The 25,969-nt window shown below is 44.0% G+C and overlaps 1 protein-coding gene across 10 annotated transcripts in view; it reads right to left on the bottom strand.

The window, feature by feature from the left end:
* Positions 1-25,969, bottom strand: part of LOC137378861 (PH domain leucine-rich repeat-containing protein phosphatase 2-like) — a 228,918-nt gene that overhangs the window by 55,301 nt on the left and 147,648 nt on the right. For all 10 annotated transcript variants that reach the window (XM_068049311.1, XM_068049312.1, XM_068049313.1 and 7 more), the window contains 2 exons: positions 24,413-24,643; positions 514-716 (listed from right to left, as the gene is read on the bottom strand). In XM_068049311.1, coding sequence (XP_067905412.1) covers positions 514-716; positions 24,413-24,643 — 434 coding nt within the window. The remainder of the gene's footprint in view (positions 1-513; positions 717-24,412; positions 24,644-25,969) is intronic.

Genomic DNA, 25,969 nt, shown 5'->3' with positions numbered 1-25,969 from the left:
GCTGCACAATGTCCGACACCAACGATCCCTCTTTATGAAGTCTAGTTCTTTGCCCAGATCCATACTACACATTATAAATTCTTACATACTTGGCTGCCATACTGGACTCAAGCTCCTTATGTTTCATAGTAATCTCCAAGCCCTGCAAAGCTCTCTTCTCTTCAGCCATGTCCCCTTTCACTATTCCCTTTTCTAGCACGATGCCTCCCTTGATCCTTGCAGTTACTTGGCACTATTCTTCATCTGATCTTCACTCCTGGTCCCATCATACTCAAGAGTCCGAAAGAACTGGATTTTTGAACACAAATTAAAGGGGGTAACTTTTGTTTGTTAAGCTATCCCAGTGTGGGGTACTCAAAGTTCCAATGAATCTGTAGTGTTTGGGTCACAAACACTAACCCAGAGATCCTACAATGTGCGTTGCAATAATTCAGAGCAAGGACAAGTTTAGGCCTTAGAAGAAAATGACAGTTGGTAGGAAATGACTAACAAGTTAAAAATCTATTGACTTACTGTTGGAGCCAGCATACAACGTTCTCAAAGAAAAACCACTTAACGTGAGGGTGGTCAGATTGTTGCGTTCGCAATGCAGATGTTCAATACTTGCAATTACACTTAAGTCAAGTTCAGTCAGGAGATTGTCTCGCAGATCCAGGTAAGTTACATGGTTAATAGCTTCTCGGCTGTCCATCACGACTGACATAATTGAATTCAACCTAATAAAGACAAAAAAACAAAATGTGAAGAGAGCCCAAAATAACAAACTGCACGTTTAAGAGGGTTGGTAAAACTAAAGGCATGATATTTCTATTCTTTGGCCTGCTGCATACACCAACAATCAGGATTACTTAAGAGAAATAAGTATGATTAAATTACAACCAACATGAACTTGACCAGAAGATGGTATTTTACTAATTTACAAGAATTTTTCAAGGACGTGAGTCAGTAGGAACAATTACCTGTCCTATGGTACTCTACTTTATATAAGTGCCATTTCAAACATCTCTCAGGGATCTTTTGGAATTGTGGATCAAAAGCTAGCTAAGCAAGAATCTGAAGGCATTTATAAATTGGCATATTGTCAACTGTGGGAAAAAGGACATGTGGAATTCTCCACTAATTAATGCTTAATCTTGCGCATTTCCTTTTGCTAATGGCTTGGATAGGAGGAAGATGGCAGGAATACCAACAATGTTTTTAATTCATAAACTTTCATTATCCTTTCTAACTTAAAGTGGGAAGATACTGGATCTGAAACAAATGAGATCCAGCTGATAAGAGTCAAGATTATTGACAACTCGTGATAAACTATTCCTGCACTGCTGTACATAGCTCAGATATTTTCCAAAACGACTAACTATCAAGCAGAACATAGGAAGGAGGAATGAAAACTAGTTAAGAAAAAAAACCTTACATTTATAGGGAAGTGCTTTTTTCGGGTGTAGTCACAGTGGGCAGGTGATTAGTGCATAGCAAATGTCTTACGAACAGCAAACGAGATAAATAATCAGTTAGCCTGTTTTTGGTTGAGGAAGCCTATCGACCACGACACCAGGAGAAAAATTTCCTCTTTGAATAGTGCCACGGGATCTTTTATGTCCAATCGAACCACTGGAACAGCCAAAGGGTCTCCAATAGGAATTGTATCCCTTTGCTCATCAACTTGGGTCAGTTGGTAGAACTCTGAGTTAGAAGTTTGTAGGTTCAAACTGGACTTGAGCCTCAACTTAATGTTTCATTCAAAAACAAACCATAGACAATGCAGCGCCGAATTGTCAGCACAGATTATCTATTCAATTCCTGCTGAGCCAAACTGACAAAGAGCTACAAGTTCCTGTTGGAAAAAGAACAAATCTCAAGATTTACAATGGCAAATACACTTTTAAAGAAAAACACGTTTACCTTCTCAATAAATGTTCTTACCACTCATCAGATTTTCACTAATCATATTCAATAGCTACAATAAATATATTTAGAAGCAATCAAGTGAAAAATAAAGGAGGGATAAGTTTATTTAACATTATGATGTGCTGGGGTTAAGACTGAAGTTCTATCAGCAGGGACTTAGACGTCAACTTCACAAGTTGCTTGAAAGCATTTCAAAATGTCCACATCATTGTTGTGCTAAGATCCAACAAGGATTATATGTCAAGATACCCATAGAGTTTCAAATATTGCAATCATTCAGCACAAAGGATGCCTATGTGGAGATGAACCTGACTGATTAATATTTAGATATTGCAGAATTCCTGTCCTAAAAATAAGTATGGTCTGCTGACCATGAAAGGCAGCAATTACGAACATCTGGACCCTTGGGGTATTAAAGGTGCTGTATTCATGCAAGTTGGTAGTGATGGGGATGATGAGCTATTCCCATCAATGATTAGGAAATGCTCTTGCCTGCCTGATACATTTACAGAAAACATCTAACAAAGGCTTTCCCCTGAGCAAGAAAGTAAACACTCAGTGAACATGTCACCTGGTCAAAAAATCATCTTGGAAAACTGAGTTTTCAAAAACAAATCAATAGAACTCTGCTCATCTTATGGCAAGGTTTTGCCCAAGATGCAAAGTATCATAGGTGAAATACAAGGTGAGGTTTCTGTTGTGGAAGCTTATACAATCATTCTATCTGATTTCTTAATAGAATTTCTCCCTCCTCTCCTCTTTGAAGGAATAATTTTATTGCAGGATAGTTTGATGACTGTTTAAGCCTAAAGCTTTCTGGTAGTGTTCAGGACATGCAGAATGGAACTAACAAGTTATCTCAGCTGTAGATCTAAGTCACAACTCAGATATTTTGAGTTGGTAACTAGTTGCTTTCCGAATGATATAGTGTTCCACCAACAGCACAAAGTCCTAAAATGTCTTCTGTAATTCAAAACAACATACAATATAGTCAAGTACAATTCCTCGAGAAGCAAACATCTTCAAAAGGTGGCAGGACACGATAGCAAAGCAGCTGTCATGCCCACGCAATCCAAACTTATGAACTATAAAATGAACTTATGAAGTGAACCCGAAATGGACAAACTGGAATAAGAGGTCAGGTGTGCCAAAACACCGAGAACTACAAGAACCCTGAGATAATTTTCATGTCTGGATAAGTTCTGAAGAAGTCATTAAAATACAAACAACCTTTCTGGACACATCCCTGAGAAATTATTAAACTGCAAGTGACCTTTTCTGTGGAAATGGCTGCTTCTCTCCAACAGATTGGGTTAACAATATTGTCGTAGACGTCCTGACTCCAAGCTCAAATTCCAAAGAATGGGTGTGAAAAAAAACTACTTTATCAAGGTGAGATGAGAATGAATAACACCCAGACTCCATTGTCTAACAATGGTCTCACCATCAAAAACCATTTATGAGGACAATGGAAGAGGAACTATGATCACATGACAGAAACTAGGTTTCTGATAAGCAGTGTTAATAAAGGTATATTCTGGGCAGACAACAGAGATCCATCTATACCATCAAAGGGATAAGACTCTGCCTAAGATTACCAGCTTTGAACGACATGTAGGCAGTGACTGGAGTTTGGCCTTGAACTCCCTACCTGAGAAATCATACCAGGACTTTGCCATTGACCTTTGGCTGGAATATAACAAGAACCCTTTGCAACAGCGCATCCGTCTTTCTGAACCTCCCAAGTCTTACTTCAGTGAACAAGGGAAAATATTACGTTTGCACCATTTCAGGACTTCACCCCAAGGAAAAGCAAGTTTAACAGAGGAATTTTTTAAATCATCAGACCTAACACGTTATCTTTAAAATCTCTTTTCTGCAGTGTGTGTGCAACTGTGTGAGTTTCAGCGGGTGTTGCTGCGAATATTTCAGGTGTTGTATAATAAACATTAATCTTTCTTGTAAACTTATAAGAAAACCTGTCACTTGTTTGTTCTTGACAATTAAAGCACTCAGGGATTAAAAAAAACCTTTAAAGAAAACACGCTGTCTTCGGTCAGTTGAGAGGTGGAAAAGAGGGGGAAACCATCCCTATCATCTCTCACCTGTCCTTAACACAGTTAATAAAGCAGATGGGACTCTGGGCTTTATAAAACAGAGGTATAGACTACAAAAGCCAGAAAGTTATGCTAAACATATCTGAAATACTAATTCAGCCGCAGCTGGAACATTGTGTCCAATTCTGGGCAACACACTTTAGGAATGGCTGAAGACTTTGGAGAGGGTTCAAAGAGATTTACTAGAAGAGTTCCAGGGATGAGGGATTGCAGCTATGTGGATAGACTGGAGAAGCTGAGGCTGTTTTTAGAGCAGATAAGGCTAAAAGGAGATTTGAAAGTGGTGTTTAAAATCATGTAGGGTTTAGATAGAATAAAAAAAAATCTGCTTCCAATGGCTGAAGGGTCAATAATTTAGGGTGACTGGCAAAAGAACCTGAGGCGACATGTGGAAAAACCCTTTTTACACAATGAGTCGTTCGGAATTGGAATGCACTGACTGATAGACAGGTGGACACAGACTGGAGTGCTGACTTGGGTTGCATTAGGGTGCGACAGTGGAAGTTTGGTAACTGAGGAAGTTCGGTAAGGAGGGAGCAAGGAGCTCCTTTCATTTCCTACCTGTCCTCAGAGTGAGGGGAGCCAAGAGACTTGGAGGGCGGAGTTCCGGACCGGGAAGTATAAAAAACTTACCTCTGGTAAAAAAGCTGAAAGTGACGTCACAGGAAAGCTGTGCCCTGATTGGCTGGTAGGGAATTTTTTTTTTTAGTGAATTTGAAAATAAAACATTGATAAAAATTGATTAAAACCCTAATTAACTAATAAGTAGAGTAACTAAACCAGAGGGAGGAGATTACTGTATTTAGTTAGCATTTAATATTTATAATAGGAATCTAGCACGAGTTAATTATAACAATTTAATAAGGATTTAATAAGTATTTATTTATTTTAAATTAATTTATTAATTAGTGCTAGAAATGTCAGTTAGAGGGGTGAAGTGCTTCACCTGTGAGATGTGGGAGGTCCGTGACGCTTCCAGCGTTCCGGATGACGACATCTGCAGGAAGTATACCCAGTTGCAGCTCCTCACAGACCGCATGGATTGGTTGGAGCGGCAACTGGATGCACTTAGGCGCATGCAGGTGGCAGAAAGCGTCATAGACAGGAGTTTTAGAGAAGTGGTTACACCCAAGGTGCAGGCAGATAGATGGGTGACCGCTAGAAGGGGCAGGCAGTCAGTGCAGAAATCCCCTGTGGCTATCCCCCTCTCTAACAAGTATACCGTTTTGGATACTGTTGGGGGGGGATGGCCTATCAGGGGAAAACATCAGCAACCAGAGCAGTGGCACCACGGCTGGCACTGTTGCTCAGCAGGGAGGGACAAAGCGCAGAAGAGCAATAGTTATAGGGGACTCTATAGTCAGGGGCACAGATAGGCGCTTCTGTGGACGTGAAAGAGACTCCAGGATGGTATGTTGCCTCCCTGGTGCCAGGGTCAAGGATGTTTCTGAACGGACAGGGGGCATTCTGAAGGGGAAGGGTGAACAGCCAGAGGTTGTGGTACACATTGGTACCAATGACATAGGCAGGAAGAGTGACGAGGTCCTGTAGGGGGAGTTTAGGGAGTTAGGTAGAAAGTTAAAAGACAGGACCTCTAGGGTTGTAATCTCTGGATTACTCCCTGTGCCACGTGCCAGTGAGGCTAGAAATAGGAAGATAGTGCAGCTAAACACGTGGCTGAACAGCTGGTGTAAAAGGAAGGGTTTCAGATATCTGGACCATTGGGATCTCTTCAGGGACAGATGGGATCTGTACAAGGAGGACGGGTTGCATCTAAACTGGAGGGGCACAAATATCCTGGCTGCGAGGTTTGCTAGCGTCACTTGGGAGGGTTTAAACTAGTGTGGCAAGGGGGTGGGAACTAGAGCAGTAGGACAGCAGGTGAAATAAATGAGGGGGAACTAGTAAATAAGGCCAGTAAGACTAAGAGGAAGAGCAGGCAGGGAGATGTTGCGGAGCACAGCGGGACTGGTGGTCTGAAGTGCATTTGTTTCAATGCGAGAAGTATAACAGGTAAGGCAGATGAACTTAGAGCTTGGATTAGTACTTGGAACTATGATGTTGTTGCTATTACAGAGACTTGGTTGAGGGATGGACAGATTTGGCAGCTAAATGTTCCAGAAGTTTCAGGCGGGATAGAGGGGGATGTAAAAGGGGTGGGGGAGTTGCATTACTCGTTAAGGAGAATATCACAGCTGTACTGCGGGAGGACACCTCAGAGGGGTCGTGCAGCGAGGCAATATGGGTGGAGCTCAGGAATAGGAAGGGTGTAGTCACGATGTTGGGGGTTTTCTACAGGCCTCCCAACAGCCAGCGGGAGCAGATATGTTGACAGATTTTGGAAAGATGTAAAGGTAACAGGGTTGTAGTGGTGGGTGATTTTAACTTCCCCTATATTGACTGGGCTCACTTAGTGCTAGGGGCTTGGATGGGGCAGAATTTGTAAGGAGCATCCAGGAGAGCTTCTTGAAACACTATGTAGATAGTCCAACTAGGGATGGGGCCGTACTGGACCTGGTATTGGGGAATGAGCCCGGCCAGGTGGTCGAAGTTTCAGTAGGGGAGCATTTCGGGAACAGTGACCATAATTCCATAAGTTTTAAGGTACTTGTGGATAAGGATAAGAGTAGTCCTCGGGTGAAGGTGCTAAATTGGAGTAAGGCTAATTATAACAATATTAGGCAGCAACTGAAGAATTTAGATTGGGGGCGGCTGTTTGAGGGTAAATCAACATCTGACGTGGGAGTCTTTCAAACGTCAGTTGATTGGAATTCAGGACCAGCATGTTCCTGTGAGGAAGAAGGATAAGTTTTGCAGGTTTCGGGAACCTTGGATAACGTGGGATATTGTGAGCCTAGTCAAAAAGAAAAAGGAAGCATTCGTAAGGGCTGGAAGGCTGGGAACAGACGAATCCCTTGAGGAATATAAAGACAGTAGGAAGGAACTTAAGCAAGGAGTCAGGAGGGCTAAAAGGGGTCATGAAAAGTCATTAGCAAACAGGATTAAGGAAAATCCCAAGACTTTTTATACGTATATAAAGAGCAAGAGGGTAACCAGGGAAAGGGTTGGCCCACTCAAGGACAGAGGAGGGAATCTATGTGTGGAGCCAGAAGAAATGGGTGAGGTGCTAAATGAGTACTTTGCATCAGTATTCACCAAAGAGAAGGACTTGGTGGATGATGAGTCTTGGGAAGGGAGTGTAGATAGTCTCAGTCATCTCATTATCAAAAAGGAGGTGGTGTTGGGTGTCTTGCAAAGCATTAAGGTAGATAAAGTCCCCAGGGCCTGATGCGATCTCCCCCAGAATACTGAGGGAGGCAAGGGAAGAAATTGCTGAGCCCTTGACAGAAGTCTTGACATCCTCATTGGCTTCAGGTGAGGTCCCAGAGAACTGGAGAATAGTCAATATTGTTCCTTTGTTTAAGAAGGGTAGCAAGGATAATCCTGGAAATTATAGGCCAGTGAGCCTTACATCAGTGGTAGGGAAATTATGAGAGGATTCTTCTGGACAGGATTTACTCCCATTTGGAAACAAACGAACTTATTAGCGAGAGGCAGCATGGTTTTGTGAAGGGGAGGTCGTGTCTCACTAATTTGATTGAGATTTGTGAGGAAGTGACAAAGATGATTGATGAAGGAAGGACAGTGGATGTTATCTATATGGACTTCAGTAAAGCCTTTGACAAGGTCCCTCATGGCAGACTGGTACAAAAGGTGAAGTCACATGGGATCAGAGGTGAGCTGGCAAGATGGATACAGAACTGGCTCAGTCATAGAAGACAGAGGGTAGCAGTGGAAGGGTGCTTTTCTGAATGGAGGGATGTGACTAGTGGGGTTCCGCAGGGATCAGTGCTGGGACCTTTGCTGTTTGTAGTATATATAAATGATTTGGAGGAAAATGTAGCTGGTCTGATTAGTAAGTTTGCGGACGACACAAAGGTTGGTGGAGTTGCGGATAGTGATGAGGATTGTAAGAGGATACAGCAGGATATTGATCGGTTGGAGACTTGGGCGGAGAAATGGCAGATGAAGTTTAATGCGGACAAATGTGAGGTAATGCATTTTGGAAGGTCTAATGCAGGTGGGAAGTATACAGTAAATGGCAGAACCCTTAGGAGTATTGACAGGCAGAGAGATCTGGGCGTACAGGTCCACAGGTCACTGAAAGTGGCAACGCAGGTGGATAAGGTGGTCAAGAAGGCATATGGCATGCTTGCCTTCATCGGTCGGGGCATAGAGTATAAAAATAGGCAAGTCATGCTGCAGCTGTACAGAACTTTAGTTAGGCCACACTTAGAATATTACATGCAATTCTGGTTGCCACGCTACCAGAACGACGTGGAGGCTTTGGAGAGGGTACAGAAGAGGTTTACCAGGATGTTGCCTGGTCTGGAAGGCATTAGCTATGAGGAGAGGTTGGATAAACTCGGATTGTTTTCACTGGAACGACAGAGGTGGAGGAGCGACATGATAGAGGTTTACAAAGTTATGAATGGCAGAAGCTTTTTCCCAGGGTGGAAGAGTCAGTTACTAGGGGGCATAGGTTTAAGGTGTGTGGGGCAAAGTTTAGAGGGGATGTGCTAGGCAAGTTCTTTACACAGAGGGTGGTGAGTGCCTGGAACTTGCTGCCGGGGGAGGTGGTGGAAGCAGGTATGATAGCGACGTTTAAGAGGCATCTTGACAAATACATGAATAGGATGGGAATAGAGGGATACGGTCCCCGGAAGTGCAGAAGGTTTTAGTTTAGGCAGGCATCAAGATCGGTGCAGCCTTGGAGGGCCGAATGGCCTGTTCCTGTGCTGTTCTTTGAATAGCAGCCTACAAAAGGGAACTGGTTAAATACTTGAAGCAGAAAAAATTGCAGCGATATGGGGAGTGGAACTAACTTGATTGCTCTTTGAAAGAGCTGACGTAGACTCGATGCACCAAATGGCATCCTGCTGTGCTGCATGATACTACGGTCCTAAGCATCAGTTATGTCGAGCATTTATTTTCAACAAGTTCCCTTTGTGAAAAACAAGAAATTATATGGGAATACACTCATTGGGCTGAATTTTACCCTCCCGCTGCAGAGAGCAGCGATGGGCAAAAGAAAAACTGTGATCTAGTGCATGGCAGTGCCTCTGCATACATTGGGCAGCCCGCTTCTCCCCTCCCCCCCACCCCCTCCCCAAATCACATGGCGGGGGTGGCCCCTGCAATGTTGACAATGGCATCAGCTGCCTCTGTGCAGGTGCTGGCGCCATCTTTAAAAGGCAGCCAGCTCTGTATTAAAGCTCTGCCTGCCTTATAGATTATAATTAAAACATGAGCAGAAAGGCCAGGAGTGTCTTTCAGAACGCACCAGCCTTCGAGCAGCACCCCGGCAAAGCCTGTGCAATGTCGAAAGTCTGAGGGAGGATGGCCTCAGGGTTCAGTGACGCCTCCCTGCTCACTCTCCTCCAGGCTTTAAGGGAATGGCGGGAGGTCCGTTTCCACAGCGATGCCAAGAAGAAGTGTTCCCGCCTGACAAAGCAAGCCTGGACGGAGGTAGTTTTGTCATCCGACAAGACTGGGTCCAGTTCAGGAAAAGGGTCAACGATCTGATGTGCTCAGCCAAGTGGCATGGTTCAAAACTGCTCGGTGTGACCTGCGTGTGTCTACACGGTAAACCTGGCTCGGATATAAAATTAAAACCCGACCCGAGCCCAACACGACCACAGCCAACCCGAACCTGACCTGACCTGAATATCATTCATCTGTTCTGGCAGCAGGCTATTCCTGCAGATGGAGTTGTGGGGAATTATGGGTAAGCCTGATCCCATGACTTCCCAGAAGCAGCACTGTCCAGCCCGACACGACCCGAGCCCGAATGCTGGACTCGTAACATAGACCCGACCTGAACCCAACACATGTAGTCAGGTCTTGTTGGGTAGCCAAGTTTTACTACATGGTATGCTACATGGGTGCATTTCAGAGACAGGGAGGTCAGGGAGGATTGATGGCACATGACTGGATGCTTATGCCCATCAAGTCACCCCATCTGTACCTCAGAGCATGTCACACCCATGACAGGGTGAGTCCGTATATCAGACAAAGCCTCGCCCAACTGTTGTTGAGGCGCCCATGCTTGTTCGACTGTGATGTTGCTGTTTTCCAATGTTCAATATCTGCATCCTTGCTGTTACAGGCATAGAGGACCCACAATAGTAGGGAGGTGTCCAGGACCGGTGGTGGCGTGCCAGACCTGAGGCTGCTCACTCAAGCGGAGGAATAGGCACTGGAGTTAGCCGGGAGCCTAGGAGCACATGCAGTTTCAGATGTGGAGGTTGGGGTCCCGGTGGAACAGAGTGATTATTGCCAAACACAATGATTCCAAATTACCTTCTATATGTAGAAACTATGCTATCATGGCTACAGTCGTACCAGAACACCGTACCATCTGTTCTTCACATTGTCTCTTGCAGGGTGACGCTCCGTCGGCTTCGGAGACCGCAGAGATGGACTTAGAGGAAGCACCGTCACGTGACCTGCCTGCATCTTCCACCAGAGCAAATACTCTCACCTCGGTGGATATCTGATCGCGATTAGAGTCTGGGTTGCAAGCTGGTAAGTGCATCACACATGTGCCTGAACATCAGGCTGAGGCTGAAACAGCCAAGGCCTCTGCTGCTGCTCGCGTCTGGGAGATTCCACATGGGCCCCACCTCCGGTGGATATGCCTCGTCATGACATAAGGATCCAGGAAGACAGGGCGGACTATCCCCATCTCTATGCTCCAGGTAAACTCGGTTCCTCCACAAGGTCAATGGCACCTATCTGGGCAGAGAGTCACGTTGATTCGGGCTTCAGCTGTGTTTCGGCATGAGCTGTATGGTACGGCCTGACATAGCCTGTCTTAGCTTTAAGTAAGAGCAAGCCAGCCTGAGCACCATGATATCATTCCAGTTGCCTGCACTGGACCACAGACAACAGGTGCTTATAGCCTTTTTCATTTGTTCTCTCCCCTCCCATCACAAAGCACTGATGGAATTCCATTGTTCCACCCTCCCAAACATCGTTGCCCAAATGCAGGGTGAGCCCCCTAACTCCCACAGCCGTTGCTAGGTGCAGAATGGCTCCTTTTACGGAACAGGGTTGCGGTGTTCCACACCCTCCTCATGGTTGTCGAGTTCTAATCCCTTTCACACCACCCACCCATTCCCCTCCACGTCAAGGTTGCAGAGTTCTGACCCCCTTCAAACACCCACCCACTCCCCCCACGGTTGCAGAGTTCCGATCCCCTTTATCAAAGTTGCGACAGGAAATAAAGTTTGACACACCCCTCCCATCCAACTACACCAGATAAGCCCCGATTACCCCTTTTCCATCCCAACTGCACCAAGTGCACAGTTGACCCCTTTCACCCCCACAACAGACCTAGCTGCAGAATTCAACCCTCCCCGCCCCACCAACTATACTAAAAATGCACAGTTGACCCGTTCCCATCCCCACCCCCTGCTTCATTACAACGCAGAGCTCCCCACTTCCCCACCTCGGTGGTACCAGCTTTCCCTGTACGGGAAAGTGAAGGCGTGGCAGTGCCGGCCGTCGCTCGGAAGATCGGGATCTGCCGGTAAAATCGTTCCATCTTCCATTTAGATCTATTTAAATAGGTTATTTGAATATTGAAATCTGGGTCCCGCCACAGAGCGGTGAATATGCTGCCACAGAGCTTCCCCGCCAATGGGAAGATCGGGCCCGGCATTCCCAGCATCGGGCTGCTGCCAGTGCGATCTTCTGCGGCCCCTCCCGCCCCGCCACAGAGCCCGCATCGGGAGCTCAACAAAATCTCAGCCATAGTTACACATCTTTAAAATGAAGACAAATATAGATACTTATGATTTAATATTAAGATGGGAAAAAAGGAAACATTACATAATACAACCATTGAAAGTAAAAAAGATTTCAAGAAAAAAACTGTTTCACAAGTAGTTTGGAATTCACTTGAGCTTCAAAAGCCCGAAAAGAAAAGAGCATTAATTGATTAGCTACGCTTTCATTACTGACAGAAAATAGACGCTAAAAAACAAGCAATTCCAAGCTTGATTGAAAGATATTAAATGCAAAGGGACATACATAAATACAAAGGAAATAGAGTAGGAAAACAAGATTTCAACAAATGAAGAAAACCAGGGAAAAGTTGTTGGGATGATCAGTTGGGGAGGAAGATTAGAAGGAAAAACACAGAGCAAATACCCACTAATACAACAAATTAGAATCATAGAATGGTTATAGCACATAAGGAGGCCATTCAGTCCATCGCGTTCAAGCCAGCTCTCTACAAGAGCAACTCAGTTAGTCCCACTCCCCTTCTCTTTCCCCATAGCCCTGCAAATGTTTTCTCTTCAGGTGCTTATACAATTCCCTTTTGAAAGCTATGATTGAAACTGCCTTTACCACACTCTCAGGCAGTGCATTTCAGATTCTACTCGCTGTATAAAAAGATTTTCCTCATGTCGCCATTGGTTCTTTTGCCAATCACCTTAAATCAGTGTCCTTGGCTCTCGACCCTTGTGCCAATGGGAACAGTGTCTCTCTATCCCGTTTAGACTCCTCATAACTTTGAGCATCTCTATCTAATCTCTTCTCAAGCTTCTCTTCTCCAAGGAGAACAAACCTAGCTTCTCCAATCTATCCACGTAACTGATGTCCTGAATTACTGGAACAATAGACATTGAAATCTTGTTTTCCTCTTTCCTCCAGATCATAGTTATACTTCCCCTACTTTGTACCATTTATTTAATCTTCTTGTTCAAACTTGAATTATGGGTTTCCCTACATTTTCTGATCTCTACGAATGATCAAACTGACCTCTAAGTAATTGAAACTTCCCAGCAGCACAAAGCTATAAAAGGCTCCGGTTTCCTCCCACAGCCAAAGACTTGCAGGTTGATAGGTAAATTGGCCATTGTAAATTGCCCCTAGTGTAGGTAGGCGGTAGGAGAATGGTGGGGATGTGGTAGAGAATATGGGGTTAATGTAGGATTAGTATAAATGGGTGGTTGTTGGTCAGCACAGACTCGGTGGGCCGAAGGGCCTGTTTCAGTGCTGTATCTCTAAATAAATAAATAAGATCCCAGTAAATTAATTAATAATTGCTTAGAATCCTTGTGCAGCCTCTCAATAGCCTTCATATCTTTCGTGAAGTGCTATGCCCACAATTGGACATGCTACTCCATTTGAGGGCTTTCTAGTTTTTATAAAAGGTTGATCATAACTTTGTTGCTTTTGTTCTCCATGCCTTTATTTATAAAGCCCAGGATCTTGTAAACCTTTTTAACCACTTTCTCAACCTGCCCTGCCACTTTCAACAATTTGTGCACATATACCCCATGTCTCTGTTCCTGCACACCCTTTAGAATTGTACCCTTTATTTTATATTGCTTTTCCTCATTCTTCCTACCAAAACATATCACTCCACATTTTGCGGCATTAAATTTCAGCTACCACATGTCCACCCATTCCACTAGCCTAAGTCCTCTTGATGTCTATCATTATCCTCCTCACAATACTTCCAAGTTTTGGGTCATCTCCAAATTTTGAAATTGTGGCCCATTCAAGTCTAGGTCCAAATACTGACCTCTGGAAAACTCCACTGTACACCTTCCTTCAGTACGAGAAACAAGTGTTCACCATTACTCTTTGCTTCTTGTCACTCAGCCAACTTCATATCCATGTTGCCACTATCCCTTTATTCCATGGGCTTCAACCTTGGTGGCAAGCCTAATATGTGGTACTTTATCAAATGCCTTTTGGAAATCCACATACACCACATCAACCACATTAGACTCATAAACCTTCTATGTTACCTCATCAAAGAACTCTATCAAGTACATGATATACCTTTAACAAATCTGTGCTGGCTTTCCTTAGTTCATCAATACTTGTCCAAATGACTGCTAACTTTGTCCCAGATTATCATTGCTAAAAGCTTTCCCACCACTGAGGTTAAACTGACTGGCCTGTAGTTGCTGGGTTTATCTTTACTCCCTTTTTTGAACAAGGGTGTAACATTAGCAATTCTCCATTCTTCTGGCACCACTGCTGTATCAAGGCAGGATTGGTAGATTATGGCCAGTACCTCCACAATTTCCACCCTTACTTCCCTAACCAACCTCATATGCATCCCATCTGGTCCTGTTGACTTATCAACTTTAAGTACAGCCAGACTACCTATTGATCAATTTTTAGTCTATCCAGTATCTCAACTACCTCCTCTTTCACTATGACTTTAGCAGCATCTTCTTCCTTGGTAAAGGCAGATGCAAAGTAGTCACTGAGTACCTCAGCCATGTCCTCAGCCTCCATGTGTAGATTGCCTTTTCGGTCCTGTATCAGACCCACTGCTCCTTTTACTATTTCTATGCCTATAGGAGACATTTGGATTCCCTTTTCATGTTAACCGCCAGTCTCTTCTCATAATCTGTGTTTGCCCCCTCATAACTTTTTTCACTCCTGCTCTTAACTTTCTATATTCAGCTCAGTTCTCACTTGTATTATCAAACTGACATCCGTCATATGTACCCTTTTCCTGCTTCAACTTACTCTCCATCTCTTTCATTATCCAGGGAGCTCTGGCTTTGGTTGCCTTATTTTTCCCCCTCGAGAATATATTTTGACAGTATCTGAACCATCTCTTCTTTAAAGGCAGCCCGTTGCTCCATTACAGTTTTCCCTGCCAATCTCTGAATCCAATTTACCTGGGACAGATGCATTCTCACCCGCTGAAAAAGGCCCTGCTCTAATTAAGTATTTTTACTCTAGGTTGCTCTCTGCCATAGCTAACCTAAATCTTATAATACTATAATTGCTGTTCTTTAAATGTTTCCCAACTGACAATTGATCCACTTGACTCGCCTCATTCTCCAGAACTAAATCCAGCTCTGCCTTCCTTCTTCATTAGGTTGGAAACATACTGATCAAGAAAATTCTCCTGAACACACTTCAGAAACTCTTCCCAATCCCTGCCCTTCACACTATTACTATCTCAGTATTAGGATAATTGAAGTCCCCCATTATCACTACTTTATAGTTTTTGCACCTCTCTGTAATTTCCCTGCAAATATGCTCCTCAATACCTTACCCATTAGTAGGTGGCTTATAGACTACACCCAGTAGTGTAGTGGTACCCCCATTGTTTCTTAACTCTAGCCCAATAGATTCTATCCCAGACCCGTCCAGGACATCCTCTCTTCCCAGCTCTAATATTCTCCCTAATCAGGGGGAGGCGGTGGCGTACAGGGGGAGGCGGTGGCGTACTGGTATTGTCACTGGACTAGTAACCCAGAGACCCAGGTATTGCTCTGGGAACATGGGTTCGAATCCCACCACAGCAGAAGGTGGAATTTGAAGCTAGTCTAATGGCCATGAAACCATTGTTGATTGTTGTAAAAACCCATCTGGTTCACTAATGTCCTTTAGGGAAGGAAATCTGCTGTCCTTACCTGGTCTGGCCTACACGTGACTCCAGATCCACAGCCATGTGGTTGACTCTTACATGCCCTCGAAATGGCCTAACAAGCCACTCAGTTCAAGGGCAATTAGGGATGGCCAATAAATGCTGGCCTGGCCTGCGACGCCCACATCCCATGAAAGAATAAAAACAAAAATCAATATTGCCACCCCCCCTCCTTTCTTTACTTCCCTATCTATCCTGAACATCTTTTATCCAGGGATATTTAATACCCAGCTCTGCCCTTTTTGAGCCAGGTCTCTGCGATCACAACATCATACTCCCATGTGGTTATTTCTGCCTGTAGCTCATCAACCTTATTTACCACGCTTTTACGTTTACGTACATACACTTGTATTTAAATAGCATCTCTGATGTGGAAACAAGACACAAAGAGAAGGAATGTGGGATGGGGGGATGTATAAGCTATATTTGAGAGACATTTTTTAACATTCAGAAAATAAAAATGATTTAAAAATACATACACCCTGATTTTTTGGGGTACTATCTTTGATTGCACCATTTTTACTATAAAATTAATCTGTGTTATCATCTTTTCAGTTGCTCTTTCAAGACAGTTATTTGCCAAGGGTCATGTTGCCATCTGTTGGTTAGTTGTGGTGTCGCAATGAATAGCCCCATGTTGCTGGAAGGTTCTTGCTGGAAGCAAGTAGGTTCTGGAACATTCAACTATAACAAGTTGCATTTATATAGCACCTTTAACATAGTAAAACCTCCCATGTACTTCACAGGTACATTAGCAAACAAATGTTGACACTAAGCCACGTAAGTAGATATTATGGCAGGAGAGATACATATTAAAGGAGCTTCTGAAGGAAGAGAGGTAGAGAAGCTGTGAGGTTTAGAGAGGAAATTCTGGAGTTTAAGCAGCTCAAGCAAGGCACAGCTGCCAATGGTGGAGTGATTATAATCAGGGCCATGCAAGAGGTGAAAATTGGAAGAGGGCAGAAATCTCGAAGGGTTGCAGGGTTGAAGAAGGTTAGAGAGCTAGGGAGGAGCGAAACCATAGTGGGGTTTGAAAAGAAATATGAACTGTACATATACTAGCAAGTGGTAGTGATGATCAACCTAAATTTCAAACAGTTTTATCTATTCTCCAAATCTGTCCTGCCTCCGGGCTATGTTTTATAATAGGATCAATACAAAATAGCAAGATAAAATACTTGCATTTATATAGCTGCATCAAATCAATATATTTCAAACAAACAAATACATCTCTACAAACAAATTACTCTTAACAGCAATAACTATCACTACATTATGTAGGTAAATGTGGCAGCTATTCTGTGCCAAAAACATTCTGCAATTGAGATGAATGACCAACTACAACAATAGCTTCCATTTATATTGTGGCTTTACAGAGAAAAAGATTCCAAAGTGCTTCACAGAAGTTTTTTTTTATTTCCAAAATACACTTTATTCATAAAAATCTGTAAAAATTACATTACCAGTTTCAAACAGCACCAAGTCAAAAAATACAAACAGTGCAAAGGAGGTCCGTTTGCTTCACTGAGTTGCCTCACAACCCTTCCATTTCACATTTGTCATGCCAATTACATTTTTACATTTTACAGCCAATGAAAATTTTCCCGATACAGTTCGAGGGGTTTCCCATGGATCCAGCCCTTCCATTCAGCTTGGTGGGGGGACCTTACACAGTGGTCTTTCCCCATTGAGCCTTTGCTGCGGCTGCCCCAAGCTTTAGTGCGTCCCTCAGCACGTAGTCCTGGACCTTGGAATGTGCCAGTCTGCAACATTCGGTCGTGGACAACTCTTTGCGCTGGAAGACCAGCAAGTTTCGGGCAGACCAAAGGCCGTCTTTCACCGAATTGATAGTCCTCCAGCAGCAGTTGATGTTTGTCTCGGTGTGCGTCCCTGGGAACAGCCCGTAGAGCACAGGCTCCTGTGTAACCGAGCTGCTTGGGATGAACCTCCACAAAAGCCACTGCATCTCTTTCCACACCTGCTTTGCAAAGACACATTCCAGGAGGTGGTGGGCAACCGTCTCTTCCCCACCACAGCCACCGCGGGGGCATTGCGCGGAGGGGGGGGGGGGTGGGGGGGGAGACTTTGGGCATGCAGGAAGGATCTGACGGGGAGGGCTCTTCTCCCCACCAGCCAAGCTACATCTTGGTACTTGTTTGAAAGTTCTGGTGACGAGGCATTCCGCAAAATGACTTTGGCGGTCTGCTCGGGAAACCATCCGACAGGATCCACCGTCTCCTTTTCCCGTAGGGCCTTGAGGACATTCCATGCAGACCACTGCCTGATGGATTGGTGGTCAAAGGTATTTTTCCGCAGAGACTGCTCCACGAAGGATAGGTGGTACGGCACAGTCCAACTGCATGGAGCGTTCCGCGGCAATGTGACCAGGCCCATCCTTCGCAACACCGGGGACAGATAGAACCTCAGCACGTAGTGACACTTGGAATTTGCGTACTGGAGGTCTACACACAGCTTGATGCAGCCGCACACGAAGGTGTTCATCAGGATGAGGGCCACGTTGGGTACATTTTTCCCGCCCTTATCCAGAGGTTTGAACATCGTGTCCCTCCAGACCCGGTCCATTTTAGATCCCCAGATGAAGCGGAAAATGGCTCCGGTGACCGCCACAGCGCAGGAGTGGGGTATGGGCCAGACCTGCGCCACATACAGCAACGTGAGCGCCTCACACCTGATGACCAGTTTCTTATCCACAATGGACAGGGATCGCTGCCCCCATATGCTCAACTTTTGTTGTACCTTGGCTACTCGCACCTCCCAGGTTTTGGTGCATGCCCCGGCCCTTCCGAACCATATCCCCAGCACCTTCAGGTAATCTGACCTGACAGTGAAGGGGACAAAGGATCGGTCAGCCCAGTTCCCAAAGAACATGGCCTCGCTCTTGCCGTGGTTAACTTTGGCTCCCGAGGCCAGTTCGAACTGGTCGCAGATGCTCATCAGTCTGCGAACGGACAGCGGATCCGAGCAGAAGACGGCGACGTCATCCATGTACAGGGAAGTTTTAACCTGAGTGCCTCCACTGCCTGGGATTGTCACCCCTCTTGTGCTCGCATCCTTCCTAATAGACTCAGCAAAGGGTTCAATACAGCAAACAAACAAGACCGGGGAGAGAGGACAGCCCTGTCTGACTCCAGATTGGATCGGGAAACGTTCCGATTCCCACCCATTGATTGAGACTGCGCTACTGATGTTTGTGTAGAGCAGTTTGATCCAATTGCAGATTCTCTCCCCAAACCCCATTTTGGAAAGCACGTCCATCATGTAGGTGTGCGATATCCTGTCAAAAGCCTTCTCCTGGTCCAGGCTGTTGAGGCAGGTGTCCACCATCCTGTCCCGCACATAGGTGATCGCATCCCTGAATAGCGCGAGACTATCAGAGATCTTCCTGCCGGGTATAGTACAGGTCTGATCGGGGTGGATCACCAACTCCAGAGCAGACTTGACTCGACTGGCTATGACTTTGGATAGAATCTTGTAGTCAACATTAAGCAGTGAGATGGGCCGCCAATTTCTGATTTCTGCCCTCTCCCCCTTCCGCTTGTAGATGAGGGTGATGATGCCTTTCCTCATGGATTCTGACATGCTGCCGGCCAGGAGCATACTCTCGTATACTTCCAGCAGGTCCGAGCCGACCCAGTCCCACAGGGCAGACCGGTAAGCCGTCGCTTCTGGGAGTTTTACTCGTCTCGAAGGCCTTTGTCAGCTCGTCCAGAGTTAGCGGCTTGTACAGTCTCTCCCTCCTGCTGTCATCTAAGACCTCTGTGATTCACAGAAGTGTTGTTAGACAAAAATTGATGGTGAACAAAACATGATGATATTAGGAGGGTTGACAAAAAGTTTTATCAAGAAGGTACACTTTGTGAACAGGCAGAGAAGTTTAGGGAGGGAACACCAGAGCCTGGGACTAGATATCTGAATGCACGCACACCAATGGTGGGGCAAAAGGAGTGGAGAATAAACAAAAGGCCCGAGTGAGAGGAATGCAGAATCCTCGGAGGGTAGTAGGGATGGAAAAAGCTACAGAAATCGGGAGGGTTGAATCATGGGATTTAAACACGAGGATGAAAATTTTAAATTTGAGGCATTGGGGAACCGGGAACCAATGTAGGTTAGCAAGCGTTTGGGCAATGGTTGAGTGGGGCTTGGTGGTAGGATTGGGCAGATGTTTGGATGAGCGGAAGTTTATGGAGACTGGAGGATGGGAAACTGGCCAGGGAATCACTGGAATAATAGAGTATAGAGGTATTAACAGCAGGAGTGAGGGTTTCAGCAGCAGATGTCCTGAGACAGGGGGCAGAGACAAAGGATGCTATTGGATGCAGTAGACAGTGTTTTGGGAAGGATATGGTGTCAGTAGCTCAGCTCGGGGTCAAATAGTATGCCCAAATGCAACAGTTTGGTTTGCAACCTCAGGGAGGGAGATGAAATAGGTAACAAGAGTACGAAAATGGGTATGGAATGTGATGGGGGCCGAAGACAATGGCTTCCATCTTCCCAATGTAAGGAAATTGTGGTTCATTTAGCATGCCATGTTAGACAAGCGGTCTGACAACATGGATGCAGTAGAGGGGCCATGAGAGCTGGTGGAGAGCTAGAGCTGGGTTTTAGCAGCATACATGCGGAACCTGATTCCAAGTCTTAGGATGCTGTCCCAAGTAACACATGTAGATGTTGAAGAGGAGGGGCATAATGCTAGATCACTGTGGGACTCCAGAGGTAATGTGGTGGAAACTGGAAAGGAAGCCACTGCTGCAGATATTCTGGCTAAGATTGGATAGGTAAGTGTGGAACCAAGCGAGGAACAGAGAGGTTAGATGAAGGAATAGAAAGTTGTATATCCAAGTTTCCACATGTTAGGAGGCACAGTAAGTTGTGTAGATGAGAGCTGATAGTTACAAAAGTACATAGATACACAAAGTACATCGAACTGACATGGAGTTCCAATGTGGAGAAGTGAGAGGTCATCCAGTTTTGGATCCAAGAAAGATAAATTGGAATATTTTCTTAATGGTGAGAGTCCAAGAGCTGTGGAGGGGCAAAGGGATTTAGGCAGTCAGAGTCCCAGAGATATTATGGCACAGAAGGAAGCCATTCGGCCCATCTAGTCCATGTCGACACTCTGTAGAGCAATCCAGTCAGTCCCATTCCCCTGCTCAAAGTTTATTCCCCTCAAGTGCCCATCCAATTTCCTTTTGAAATCATTGAACGTCCTTGCTTCCACCACCCTCGTAGGCAGCAAGTTCCAGGTCATTACCACTCACTACATAAAATAAAGTTCTTCCTCACATACCCCCTGTAACTCTTCCTGAAAACCTTAGATCTATATCCCCCTAGTCTTATACCAGCAGCTAATGGGAACAGCTTTTCTTTGTCTACTTTATCTAAACCCGTCACAATCTTGTACGCCTCGATCAGATCTCCCATCAATCTCCTCTGCTCCAAGGAGAACAACCCCAGCTTCTCCAACCTAATAATGCAGCTAAATTCCCTCATCTCTGGAACCATTCTGGTAAATTTCTTCTGCACCCTCTCAAGGACCCTTACATCCTTCCTAAAGTGTGGTCAACAGAATTGGATGCAATACTCCAGTTGTAGCCTGACCAGAGCTTTATAAAGGATCAGCATAACTTCCCTACTTTTGTACTCAATACCTCTATTTATGAAGCCCAAGGTCCCATATGCTTTGCAAATTACTCTCCGAATATGTCCCGTTCAAAGATCTATGCATAGGAACCCCCAGGTCCCTCTATCCCTGCACACTCTTTAGAACTGTGTCATTAGTGTATATTGCCATCTATGTCCTGTTGCAGTCGTTTGGTATCATCCCCACCGCCACACCTCCAAGTTTGGTATCATTGGAAAATTTTGAAATTTTACTCTTTATTCCAATATCCAAGTCATTTATCTATAGCCCAGCACAAACTCTTGGGGAACACCACTGTCTACCATCCTCCAGTCTGAAAACAACCATTTACCATGGCTTGCTGTTTTCTGTCCTTAAGCCAATTTTTTATTCAAGCTGACTGTGACCCTCCTATTGCATAAGCCTCAGTTTTGTTAACCAGCCTATTATGTTGCACTTCCTCAAACACTTTCTTAAAATCCATATAGACAACATCCTACATTTCCTCTATCAACCTCTCTGTTACTTCATCAAACAATTCAGTTGGATTCATCAAGCACAAATCCATGCTGGCTCTCCTTAATTAACTCAAACCTCTCCAAGTGCCTGTTGATTTTTTTCGCCCGATTATTGTTTTTAAAACCTCACCCACCACTGATGTTAAACTGACTGGCCTTGCGCCCTTCCTTGAATAAGGGTGTCACATTTGCCATTCTCCAATCCTCTGGCACCTCCCCATATCTAGGAAAGATTAGAAGATTATGGCAAACCCTTCCGCCTTCTCCACCTCCACTTCCTTTAGCAACCTTGGGATGCAAGCCAACTGGACCAGATGACTTATCCACACTAAGCATAGCCAGCCTTTCCATTACATTCTGCCCATCAATTTTCACCCCATCCATTACTTCTACTATTTCCACTTCCACTGATATTTTGTCAGCATCCTCTTCCTTAGAAAACACTGATACAAAGTACTCTATGTATTCCAGTCTTGCCCTGTGCCTCGAAGCATATATCACCCTATTTGTCCCTAATAGGACCCACCATTCCTTTCACTACCTTATTATCTACAAGTCAGAAGATGATTTTGGGTTACCTTTTATGTTAACTTCCATCTATTCTCATATTTCCTCTTTGCCAGTCTTATTTTCCTCTTCACTTCCCCTTTCAGCTTATTGTATTTGGCCTGGTTCTCACTTGAAGAATTCACCTGACATACATCATACATCCTCTTTTATATTTCATCACATTCTCTATCTCCCTCGTCATCCAAGGAGCCCTGGCTTGGTTCCCCTACCTTTCACTCTTGTTGGAATGGACCTATCCTATACCTGAAACATCTCCTTAAAGATCACTTGTTGTTCAGTTACAGTTTTTACTGTCAGTCTTTGGTTCCATTTTACCCTGGCTAGATCCCCTCTCACCCCATCGAAGCTAGCCCTCTCCCAATTTAGAAATTCTACTTTAGATTGTTCCTGGCTCTATTCCATTACTAATCCAAACCTTATGATACAATGATCAGTTTTACCCAATTGTTTCCCTATAGAACTCGATTCACGTGGCTCACCTCATTCTCCAGCACCAGATCCAGCCTCCTTCCTAGTTGGACCAAGGACGTACTGGTCAAGAAAGTTCTCCTGAACATATTTCAGAAATTCTTCCCTCTCCACACCCCCCTCTACTTTCCCATTATACTCACATTATTCCAATTGATTTTTGGATAATTAAAGTCCCCCAATATCACTACTCTGTCGTTATAGCACAGCTCTGTGATTTCCCTGCAGATCTGATCCTCTTATCTTTCGCTCACTATTTGGAGGCTATAGAATACCCTCCATCTACACAAATCATTGTAAGAGGGTGGACAGGTATAACAAGGCAGTGGAAGCCGAGTTTTCAAATACTTTTAAGGCAGAGGTAGATAGATTCCTGATAAGTAAGAAGGTGAAAGGTTATCGGGGGTCAGCGGGAATGTGGAGTTGAGGTTACAATCAGATCAGCCATGATCTTGTTGAATGGTGGAGCCGCTCGAGCAGCCGAGTGGCCTACCCTGCTCCTAATTCGTATGTTCATAACAAGCAATCAAAAAGGCTAATGGAAGTTGGTCTTGATCTCAAGGTAGCTTGAATATAAAAAACTGAAAAAGTGGACGCTTCAGTTGTACAGAGACTTGGTCAGACCCCACCTGGAGTACTGAACTCAGTTTTGGACACCAAATTTCAGGAAAGCTATATTGGCCTTGGAAGGGGTACTTCGCAGATTCACCAGAATTATGCCAAGAATTGAAGGGTTAAGTTATGAAGACAGGATGCATAAATATGGCTTGTATTACCTTGAATTTAGAAGGTTGAGGGGCAAGCTAATCAAGGTGTTAAAATGATAAAGGGATTTGATAAAGTAGATACGCAATAGCTATTGCCTCTGGTTGAAGAATCCGGAATAAGGGGGCATAATCTTAAAATCAGAGCTAGGCCAGTGGAATTCTGGAACTTTCTCCCCCAAAAGGCGGTTAGGATGAAACCTTAATTGCAAAACTCTGTGCTAAATTTTGCTAATAAACACTAATAAAAACCCCGTTGTTAGCATCAGCACGCTGTATGTACATACATCTGTCTCTAAACTTTTGCAGATATGAATCTCAGTTATGTCACCACCTTTTTAATTTCTATTATTCTGACTTGGTACTATACCCTACCAACATTATTTAATATATCATTTTCTAAAATGACAAGTGATACATCCATCAAACTTATTTAATTTCAGCTCCTCCAGTCACACAAAAAACACATCATATATACTGCAACAATCAGGAATGCTAATCAGCATGCTCAGGAATACTTAACATACCACAAAATAATATGACCTACAATATCACATTTAATCAGCACAAATAGTTAATTACCTCAAAAACTTCAGAACAGGTCCTGTTGTAGTAATTTAAGGGAAAATGTTTGTGCTAATTTAAAAAAAAACTGCACTTTCATTATAAGCAGACTAAATCATTGTGAATTCAGTGAGGAAACATGAACAGAGTACTTTTTAATTTGAGTAAATTTTGCCATTCCTTCTCATTGGTATTATGTTCTTTCTTGTCAATACTAAGCTCAACAGATTGAATACAAAATGTGGTACTAGATAGGCTGATTTGCTGTAAAATGTTTGCGCAAACAAGAAGCACAGCAACGTTGTGCATATCTGAATTGCAGAGATTCATGTCAGTTAAGTGGATTTGTAGAGCTATTGCTGCAGCATTTAGCATTACCTTACCTAAGGTCCAGGTGTTTGATGTGAATCATTCGGCCCAGTGTTTCCAGTGCCAATGTCTGTAAATGGTTTCCAGCCATGCTGAGCTTATCCATGGCTGTTAAAATCTCGCACACTGCCGGAATCACTTTGAAGTCATTGAAAGATAAGCCAAGATGGGTCATCTGTGGCACATTTCCCAATTCTGAAGGCAAGCTCTGAAGGCAATTCCCATCCAGAATTAAAGTCTGAAGACTTGGAATGCAAAGAAATCATAATGAGTCTCATCTATAAGTGCTCTGTATAAAATAACACCTTCATTTGTTAGTATATGCTGCATGCCCACTTCTAACAAAAAATGTTACACAGCTTTTTGGGGAAAAAAGAGCAGTAATATCTGACATGCCAAAGTTAATGTACAGATTCTGTACTTGGATCCTTAAAGCTATCAGTTTGAAAAGATGAAAGACATATAAGCATATAGGTATCTATTAATGTAACACAAACTATGGGAAAATTAATACAGGTCTTTAAAATAATGAAAGAGTTTGATAGGGTGAACGTAGAGAAAATGTTTCCACTTGTCAGGGTATCCAAAACTAGAGGTCCTAAATATAAGGTAGTCGCTAACAAATTCAATAGAGACCTCAGGAGAAACTTCTTTACTGAAAAGAGTGATAACAATGTGTAACATGCTACCACAATAGTAGTTGAAGCAAATAGCACAGATGGATTTAAGGGGAAGTTAGATAAGCACATGAGGGAGAAAGGAAAAAAAGTATACGGTTAGATGAAGGCAACTGGGAAGAGGTTCATGTGGAGCAAAAACATTGGCATAGCCAAGATGGGCCAAATGGCCTGTGTCTGTGTTGCAGATCCTGTCAAACTATGTAATCCAAAAAAAAACTGACAACAGGACAAAGATAGACCAGCAGAATGGGTAGACAAGTGGTAGATGGAATTTAATACAGAGAAGTGTGAGGTGATGCATTTTGGCAGACAAGAGGCAATATAGACTTAATGGTATATTTCTAAAGAGTGTGCAGGAACAGAGGGACCATGGGGTTCATGTGCATAGATCTTTGAAGGTGGCAGAACATATAGAGGGAGCAGCTAGTAAAGCATATGGAGTCTTGGCTTCATAAATAGAGGTATTTGAGTACAAAAACAGGTAAGTTATGCTGAACTTTTAATAAGCTCTGGTTAGGCCATAACTAGAGTATTGCGTCCAGTTCTGGTTTAGGAAGGATGTAAGGCTCCTTGAGAGAGTGCAGAGGAGATTTACCAAAATGATTCCAAGGATGAGGGAATTTTGCTCCAACATTAAGCTGGAGTTGCTCTCCTTGGAGCAGGGGAGATCAGATAGAGGTGTACAAGATTATGACAGGTTTAGATCAGGTAGACAAAGAAATGCTACTCCCATTTGCTGATTGTACAAGAAACTAGGGGACACAGATTTATGGTTTTGGACAAGAGATGCAGGGGAGGATGTTTTTTTCAAAGAGATACAGCACTGAAACAGGCCCTTCGGCCCACCGAGTCTGTGCCGACCATCAACCACCCATTTATACTAATCATACA

This window comes from Heterodontus francisci, chromosome 17 (assembly GCF_036365525.1).
Source record: "Heterodontus francisci isolate sHetFra1 chromosome 17, sHetFra1.hap1, whole genome shotgun sequence".
NCBI classification, from domain to species: domain Eukaryota; kingdom Metazoa; phylum Chordata; class Chondrichthyes; order Heterodontiformes; family Heterodontidae; genus Heterodontus; species Heterodontus francisci.
Note: the sequence above shows the minus strand (reverse complement) of the source record. Positions and strands in the feature narration are given on the sequence as shown.